This window comes from Microcaecilia unicolor, chromosome 11 (genome assembly GCF_901765095.1).
Source record: "Microcaecilia unicolor chromosome 11, aMicUni1.1, whole genome shotgun sequence".
In the NCBI taxonomy this organism is placed as follows: Eukaryota; Metazoa; Chordata; class Amphibia; order Gymnophiona; family Siphonopidae; genus Microcaecilia; species Microcaecilia unicolor.
In genome coordinates, this window is record NC_044041.1 from 68897905 (window position 1) to 68907577 (window position 9673).

Consider the following 9673-nt stretch of genomic DNA (forward strand, 5'->3'; position numbering starts at 1 on the left):
TGCACCAGACACTACCTTCCCACCGGAACTCCCTAATGTTCAACCCTATGAGCATGCCTACATTTGCATCTCATTAGCATTAAGGATTAGACAGTTCCTTCACCCTGCTGAGCTGGTGTTATTTTTCCACTGCTATTTAGAATAGTACCAGAGTTTTGAGCATATGCCCATTAATGTGAGAATCCCCTCAACAATGAGGAATTCAAAAATAGCTAAGGGAGAGCTCCAGCACCTTAGCTCCATAAGATTGCATCACCAACTACTGTTCCTACCTTCCCCCCATTAATCTTCCAGAAAAAAAGAGCTTCTGGAAGATAATAGGGCCTGGGAGAAATCAGCCAGATGAGAATGCTTTCATGACTAGCTTTTTCTTGGCAATATGTCTGCAAGGTTGTAGTGTTTGCTGATTTGGGCACAATGACAGCTTGGGGAGAGGTTTAGGATGCAGGTAGCAGTTTGATCTAGAAGCAGGAGCTCGCATGAAAGAGCAACAGTCAGCCTACACCACTGAAGGGAGGAGACAGGGGCTTAGGCAGAAAAGATCTTTAATCTTGAAAACAGCTAAATACTTTGGATGGAATTTGGATTTATAAGCCATAACCAGGTTTAGGACAGCTTGTTTCCCTACCTTTTTCTCTAGCTCTAATATCACTACACACGTTTTCCTCTGTTGAAATTATAGCCAAACAGAACTAAGATGTCTGTCCAGCAGTATATTGTACAGATCATAATCAGGTTCCTAAGTAGATTATAAACAAGTACGAATAGTTTAATTTACTGGGGTCTATTAACCACTTTTATGAAAAGATTCACCCAAGGCAGTGTACATCAGGTAGGGTAGTTTAATAAATATAATATAACCAAGACTGAACTAAATACAATAAATGTTGAAAACAGCAAATTAAAACATTACTGTGAAATAGTATAAAAATACACATGTAATAACACTGGAATTCAAGAAATATACAGTGTTAGCATAATACTCATGCTATACCTAAAACTGCATGGTCCAAACTAAGGTTAGGAGGTAGCACACAACATTTAGATCTTAGTGCATACCTATATAAGTGTGAAAAGTAGTGATTGGCCTTTTCAAATTAGTTTATGTAGGTTTTTAACTACATATTCAGTTAAAAGCAAACATGCTAAATTATATGGCAACAAGTATAGCACAGGCATGTGCAATCCCTTAGAAAAAGGAGTTTAGTGGCTACCAAGGAGGAGCAGACTAGATGGGCCATTTGGCCCTCATCTGCCATGTTTCTATAAATTCTAACAAGTATGCATTAGAACATTCAACAGATATGCCTAAAGTTTTTAGCATAGTTTACCATATAGCTATAGCTGAGGGCCCAAGAACAGATATGATAGAACTGAGTGTTGGGATAATTTGATGGTTGGCTAAACAAGGCAAGATCTTTGTATAGTTAAGAGGAAGGAAGGAATAGTCAAACAGCGCTAGATGACAAACCTAGTACTTCATTTGTACTTAGCATGCTGTCTCTTATTCAGTGTATAGTGAATTGGGTGGCTGTTTATGTGTCATCAATAAAATTGTTTATAATTAGAAGTGGAGGAAAGGGAGGGTTAGGGGTGGGAAGGAAAAGTCAAACTGTTGATGGTATATGTTATGTTCATGTTTAGAAGATTTGGCTCTAATATGCGATTTGTAGAGCTTGTTGGCTACTTTCAAAATATCAATAAAAAAATGTTTAAACATAAGAGGAAGAAACGTATTTTACAGCATATGAGTAGCAACCTAGTCCAGGTACAGAACTCATGTATAGACAGTCACCCTATGTAATGGATTAAAGGCTTGGGAGAACAGCCAGGCTTTCGCCCAATTCCTGAAGTAGAGGTAGCTGCATTTAACAAGACCAGGATGAACTAACTGCTATATTGTCATGTTTAGAGGATGTAGGATGGTAAGTACAGAACAGTTATTAAAGGGCCAAACTCCTTACTAAAAACATGAGCAGAGGCACTAAGTGCTTGCAGACTTAAGGTAGGAGAGTACTTATGTATCAGTGTATGGCCCTTCTACTCTCCAAGACCAAAATACCCTGGGACTTTTTTTTTTATTTAATGCTTTAATTTCTTACATCCTTTAAAAGGGGGGGGGGGGGGGGGGAAGTCAGCATTACCATAAGTTGTACCTTTAGCAGCAGCAAGTCCTTATAGCTATAAACCAGCAACTGGAAAAACAAAAGCCCACTGCCTTAGATCCTTGCACCAGTTGCCAGTGCTTAAAAGATGCTATACTGGAATATGTACCTGCCACTAAGCTCACACCTGGAGGCATGTATTATACAGATAAAGATGAAGTGGGCCAGCCAGTCAGCCCCTCCTCTGAAGCCATTAACTCTTTTCCTAATCCTTTTGTTCATATAGTTTAGAATTTTTGCTTTTAACTGAATACGTAGCTAAAACCTACATAAACTATTTGAAATGTATAAAAAGTAAAAAGTAGCTTGCTTTATCCAAATAAGCACTATTATCTGAATGGTAGTGTGCGCTACACCTAATCTTAGTTTGGAACAAGCAAAGAAATAGCAAGTTATATACACACACATCCCTTTCGCCAGGCAGTTTTTTTTTTTTTTATAACAAAGCTTATATTTTGTCCAATTACCGATGAAATTCTACATAATGTTAGGAAAATTTTAGAATACTGTAATTACACAATAAATTTGCCTTGACATCTTGATGTCATCCCATTCCCATTTTGTGAATGGGAATGATAAAGTACTACAAGACTTTCTGCAGAAATTTGAACTACTCAGCAAAAGACAGATATACCAGAACCACACAATTCAAATATAAAATACTAGATCATTAATCTTTAAGACTGACATCAATAACTTGCAAACATTTTGAAACAGATGTGCATCTTCCATTGATGTCAAACCTTCCAGCAAACAGTGAACGCTCCCAAGTGCTTGTATACACACAACCTGTTAGAAAACAAAAGCACTTCATGACAAATGCAGCACAAAATCTCCTACAAAGTGGTAATTATGTTTTTCATGTTTATTGTTCAGTGATTAGCTGTACCATTTTACACAGGTAATTTTTATGAGGAAACGAATAGATCAAAAGAGCAACAGAATCAGTATGGTCCATATGATCTCTATAAAGGAATTTACCTGTAAGCCAGCTTCTTTAGCTTCAACTGACATCCCAGAGTTAGGCTTCAGACCACAGCTAGGCTTTAGACCACAATCTGCACCTATCAATCTGCCAAAACAGAAATATATTAAGCAGAGCACTGACCTCACACTTAACCCTCCCCTTGAAGATTAAGAACTTCCACTGGTACACTTCAAATTTGGGGCACTTATTTTGACTATTTGTCCCCCAGCTGATTTTTTTTTTCATACAAATTGGTAGCGTTGCTTCAAAAGAAGCAATGTTAACATTTATGCTTATTGGCTGCAGTTATCAGCTATATTAAGATTCTCTGTAGATGAGCACAAGGATAAAATTCACTCATTCTGTACACTATCCCCCAAAAAGTCTGCTAATGCTCCTACTAGAAAGATGGTAGCACAAGAATTGTTACTCTATGATGAATGGCATAATTGCATAAACCATGGTTTTAAGTCTGAATTTAGCCAAAGAGCATTTCACAGGCACACTAGACTGAAAATGAGCTCAAAAGATGTGGACATGAGCAAAAGAGTTACCTCGAATTTACAGGACTATTCCAACATATGAACTAGCCAAGAGCAGCTTTCGTCTCAGAAGTCTCACTGGAGGCACAACACTTCTTTTTTCGCCAAGGACACTGCTGTTTTCCATATGCTAGCAGAGGATTCTTAGAAGTTTAAGGCATCAACAAACCCAACTACCAATTCAGTCTTATGCTCTTACTAAGAGATTCTGAACCAAGTTAATTTGGTCCATTCCCTTAGAATACTCTATGGGCCCAATATTTAAAACAATTTAAACTGCCAGGAGCTGTTTAAATTGCTTGTCCAGGCTAACTAGAAATTTTCAGTAGCACTTAACAAGTGCCACTAAAAATGCCTGTTAGAACCCAAACTGGAACTATGTTAGCATTCCAGAGCACAGTTGGCACTCCTCTAGTCAAGGACCATCACAAAAATAGGATTGTATTTTATGTGGTCCTATTTATAGTTCTAGGAACTGGCCAAGTTTTGTCTGGTGTATGCTCAAATATTCAATGCCAAAACTCAAATGGCCCATCCTTAAATATTCAAGGATAAAGAAGTTGCCAGCAACGTGCTAACTGCTGCCAGCTGAATATTGGGTTTTACGTACTTAAAATGCTTGTGTTTTTTCATGTTTTATTTAGTCACTTGTCATTGAACAGCACTAAGGGGCAGATTTAATACTGGCCTGTCCCCACACTCCTATTACTATAAAGCTTTCAGCTGTATGCCCATAGATATGATTAAAGTTTTGGAATTTTTCCCCCTGCTTATGAGACAGGGATGGCAAAGTTTTGTTCAGTTACATAACTATTGCCATACTGGGACAGACAAAGTCCATCAAGCCCAGAATCCTGTTTCCAACAGTGGCCAATCCAGGTCACAAGTACCTGGCAAGATCCCAAAACAGTACAAACCATTTTATGCTGCTTATCCTAGAAGCAAGCAGTGGATCCTTCCCCCCCCCCCTCCTCCCAAGTCATTTTAATAATTGGGATAAACAAAAAAGGGTAAAGCTGAATTCATTCTTCCCGACTTAGAATAAGTACTAATATCTTAACTGATTATCTGGGACAAGTTACAGTTACTATGGCTAACTTCTCAGTTTCCAAGTTTAAGCATGAGAACAGTGTTGTGCATGAGATGTAATTTTCAGGAAAAAAAAGTTTTGTTTCAGATGGTCTTTTAATAGGCTTCGTGAAGCCGAAGAAAATACTGAATACAGGAATTCCTTAAATCACTTCGTTACAAACCAAATCTTTTCTTCCAGCAAAATGGACTAACATTTCAGAACTTTAATAGAAAGTCTTCAGCCTATCTCTGGGCAAGTTACACAGTAAAAAAAAGTATTTTGCAGCCTGAACATATACAAGTAATTTCTCTTTAAAATATCAAGGTGGTTTGCTTTCTCATGTACACACTCCAAATTCCACCTTGCTACACTAGAGAAATTCTATAAAAGTCAAGAGGTATAAATACTTAAAAAAAAAATCCACAGCTTGTTCAGCTTCCAGTCAACACTGAATTAATGTCCTTCAGACAAAAGGAAAAACTGAAGTGTTTTTTAAAACTAAGGTACTCAATAAGGAGCTTTCTTAAGGAAAACTCCAAAAAGTCAGAAGCTGTCAGGCTGTGCTTAACATCAGAACAGTTACTACAAACAAAGAATTACAAGTAGGATGTACTACACAACGATTCAGCGCAGCTCCAAAAATCTTTATAAACACAGCCATTGGAAGGACGATCTTGAGCCAGGAAGGATTTTTACTCGTGTGTAGCTGAGGACAAGAAGCAGGCAGAATTGTAAAGGCACCGAAGCATAGTTACAAGTTCCAGCATTCAACTCCTAGTTTTATCTGAAAAAGTTTCACTTCATTTTAGTTGTCCCCTTCCCAGCTTATTTTGCAAATTTGGACATCTTGAAATGTGTTTTGAAACAGATCTGTACTCATGCATTATAACAAGGCTTTAAATGTTTCAAGACCCTTATGGGCAGAATGCAGGCGTTTATTGAAACTTGGGTTATTCCTAGCCTTCAGTACAAGGCCAAGTTTATGGGCAAGTATCCCCAACCAAGATGCCACTTTAGCTATATACTTACCATAACTATCATAGCTGTCTCTATATGAACCTCCTGAACGATCACCATAGCCCCCTTGGTTCCTACTGGGGGAAAAAAGTCAACATTTATAAAATAAGTAGTGTAACCTCAGATTCCAAGTTTCTAGTAAAAATGATTTACTTTTAAGTTACAGCTTTAGTACAAATTACAAATTTAACTTCACCCAATTTGTAACAAAGTTGCTCTCGACTATTTTTGGAGTTATAGTACATCAAGCAATAGTGTTCACTACACAAAGTTACCTTCCATAGTATTCTCTGGATCCACCACCATAGCCTCCACTTCTAGATTCAAACCGGCTACTTCCATAACCTCTGTCTCCACCTAAGGAAAGCATTAGTACTTTGTTACTGTTAATCAAAATTGTATATAGTTACTGTAATCTTGATATTCAGAACAGCCTCAAACTCACCTCTTCCCCTACCACCACGGAAAAAGCCTCTACCTCCAGAAGAGCCACCTCTGTAACCACGATTTCTGTTGTCTGAAGACTGACCTGCCTGGTCCACTCTGATTTGACGACCATCAAGTGTCTAGAATTATAATAAATAGTTGACCTATAAGTACTGCTGCAGTAACCTAAACACAGGTAAAACAGGTAACACCCATCAGCTTTCTTATAGAAGTGGTCACACTAAACATTTACCTATACATCTGTACTTATGAAACTGGTGAAGCTAAAATTGTTTTGTGCATACATGCTAGTTTTATAAAACCACTGTTCTGTAAACTAGCACGTGTGTACACTATAAAACTAAACTGAGCTCACCAGTTCAAAAGGTCAAGAAGTTTTTAAAGTGCTCTTAAACACTATACAGCTTGAATTTTAAAATGCCACTTTAAAGTGAAATCCAGCATTCTCCATACCTTTCCATTCATAGCCATCAAAGCATCTTTTGCATCATCTGCATTTTCGTATGTGACGAAGCCAAACCCACGGGATTTCTGTGTTTCTCTATCTTTAACCACAACCACTAAAAAAAAAAAAAAAGATAAGTTAACCTAATACTTAAAAAAAAAGCCGACTTTAACTATCACTGTACAAACTTACCTTCAGAAATTTGTCCATATTTGCAGAACACCTGTTCCAACGACTGCTCATTCGTATCAAAACTCAAGCCACCTATAAAGAGTTTTCCTTCGTTTGACGCCATAGTTACCAGGCCTCTGCATTGAAAGACAAAGTAATTAGAAATGCGCATGCATAAGCCAGCGCCCATTATCCATACCACGTGACCTCCCGCCCAGTGCCATCTTAGTCCGGGATTTCCGCAAACAGGCGCCATTTTACGACTCACACACTAACCGACACAGTTTTGCAACCATCAAAATGATAAAACAAAGCTTCACCGTGAAAGAACACGGCTGCCCATTAAGAGAAATCTTTGGCTTACAAAGATGGTGGGACTCGCTCGGTGTTTACACCTTTAATATTTTTTTTCTACAACCCACGTCCTTTCCCTCCGATAAAATATTCCCGCTCCTACCCACAACCAAATCCCCCACGTCCTAACGAGGTTACCTTAGACAATGCTTGAGAACAGCAAAAACACACACTCAGCCTCGAACTGTAGATAAAAAGAGGGCGGTTAATTGTTGCGGAGTTCCTTATATAGCATTCTTCGCTCCGCCCATCTCGTCAATATGTCGCGAGACAATCTTTTCTCTTCAACCAATGAGAGACAGAAGTAGCCGCTTACTATCAATGAATACGAATAAGTGGGTGGTGGTGTGGTGTGCTGTGCTGGTAGTGAGGGGTCGGGTTCATGATGGGATGGGGGATGGGAGCTTTCTCTGGCCTTTACAGTAGACAAAAGCGAAATGCGCGCGGAGCATTTCCTTGTCATGGGTGAATAGGTAAAAGGCTGCTGGTAGCTCTTTCGGGTATCCTTCCTGCCCACGCCCACCTCGCGCTCCAAGTGCCGTTATAGAAGGCTCCACTGTCCCCTCATACCTTAAAGCTCTAGTCAAGGCGGCCGTTAAAAGTGGGGTGTTCGCGTCGATACAGCGTTTCTTACGTGGACATTGTCTTCATCCTCTGAGGATTACACAGGCCCGCCCGGTGCCCACACCCCACAGACCCACACACTGCCTTTACTACCTAGCATTACACAGACCCACATACTCCTCACCCTAGAGTGTTGCACAGACCCACATACCCCCCCCCCCTCCACAAAGTGTGTCTGTTACATAGATCCACGTACTGGCTTCACCCCCCCCCCCCCCATGAGTTACACAGACCCACTACTACTAAAAATCATTTGTATAGCGCTACCAGACAGCCTCCTTTTAGAGGGTATTACACAGAACCACATATTGCCTACACTACACAGATCCACATACTGCCTCACCCCCCATCTAACGTGTTATACAGACCCACGTATTCCCCTAAGCCCCCAGAATATGTTACACAGGCCAACAGGGTGCCCTCATGTCCCAGAGCCGGTTATATGGACCCAAACAATGCCCTCACCCTACAGACCAACAGGATACCCTTACTTATTATGCAGTAGACCCACATACTTACTTGCCTCACCACCACAGAGCATATCAACTTTTACAGTAGCTGGGAGTATAGTCATTCACCTTTCTAACTTCATGTTCAACTTTCTCTAAATTATTATTTTTATTTATTTTTTGTTACATTTGTACCCCGCGCTTTCCCACTCATGGCAGGCTCAATGCGGCTTACATGGGGCAATGGAGGGTTAAGTGACTTGCCCAGAGTCACAAGGAGCTGCCTGTGCCTGAAGTGGGAATCGAACTCAGTCCTTGTTACTCTATTTTATCTGTATGTTCCATCTTTGCTTACATCCTATCAGATTGGTTAACGAATGAAATTATTCTGATCCAAAGAGAATCATGTTAAAATCATGGCAGTGCAGCTCATTGCAAAATGACACCTTTTTTTTCAGTGCTTCAGTGGTGTATAACTTCTCACAGGGTCTCAGTGCAGAGATCTTTCTCGCTTCCCTCCCAGTCTGAGAGACTAGGGAAAAAGCTAGTACATCCTGGCTGAATTTGAGCTCCTAGGCCAATCAGAGCCCAGAACAGCAAATTTTAAAAGTAGCTGCGCACATCACTGCAGGTTACTTCTCTGTGTTCTGAGAAGGAACAGTCATTTCTCTGTAACAGCTTTAAACATAAAGATGCACCACCTGCTGGGCAGACTAGAGAAATACACTTCAAGAAATATGGAAAACCCACAGTTTCATCACAGCTATAATGTGAAGAAAATGTAAAATCCTCTTGGAAGATATTTCTGTGCTTATACTGCCTTGAAAAAGAAGAGAGAGTTTCAGGTGGCAACCGCAAAAAAGGCACAGTGAAATATAGATGGGTTTTCCCTTTCAGGTTAACCTTTACTGGTGGGACAGTGCATAAAACTGTGTGATTGGTAGAGGAGGCCTGGAGTACAATGAGGGACCTAGGCCTAGAAGGCGATGCTGAGCTAACCCATTCTCAAGAACTAGACAATTCTGCAGGAGGGAAATGACAAAAGGTGAAAAAAGACCGCGCCACCAGCAGAAATGAACGGACAGTATGGAAATAGAGCACCGCTGAAGTGCAGTGACATGAAGACATGTGGAGGATGCACTAGATTGATTTTATTGCATCTAGGTCTGCTTTTACCATTATAGAGATCATAGCATGAAATAGAGTAATGGGCTTGGGGTATGAATAACAATGGGGGGGAGGGGTTCTGGGATAATGGTGAATGGACAGTGGTTGAGGAAAGAAGAAGTTGGGATAGGGGAGTATTTGGGAGTGTTTGTGGGGATCAGAAGGAGGTCTTTTCTTTCTTATTGCTTATTTCTTATTTCTTGGGAGTGCAAGGGGACTCAGGAATGGGGGGTGGTTGGTCATTGTCTTCCAT

At 40.1% G+C, this 9673-nt stretch overlaps 1 protein-coding gene across 4 annotated transcripts; it reads right to left on the reverse strand.

Annotated features, from left to right (window-relative positions):
- Positions 1-1461: 1461 nt before the first annotated feature.
- LOC115481108 (cold-inducible RNA-binding protein-like) lies at positions 1462-7396 on the reverse strand. Of its 4 annotated transcripts, none has more exons than XM_030220140.1 (8): positions 7319-7396; positions 6848-6963; positions 6664-6770; positions 6209-6329; positions 6039-6120; positions 5776-5837; positions 3147-3237; positions 1462-2954 (listed from the first exon to the last, which is right to left on the reverse strand). In XM_030220140.1, exons 2-7 carry the CDS (start codon positions 6948-6950, stop codon positions 3233-3235), a joined length of 480 nt encoding a protein of 159 aa, XP_030076000.1. In that variant the 5' UTR covers positions 6951-6963; positions 7319-7396; the 3' UTR covers positions 1462-2954; positions 3147-3232. The 4 variants fall into 4 exon arrangements, with proteins under 4 accessions (XP_030076000.1, XP_030075999.1, XP_030075998.1 ...); XM_030220139.1 differs by having other exon boundaries at positions 5776-5840; XM_030220138.1 differs by lacking the exons at positions 1462-2954; positions 3147-3237 and adding an exon at positions 4841-5452.
- Between the last annotated feature and the right edge of the window lie 2277 nt (positions 7397-9673).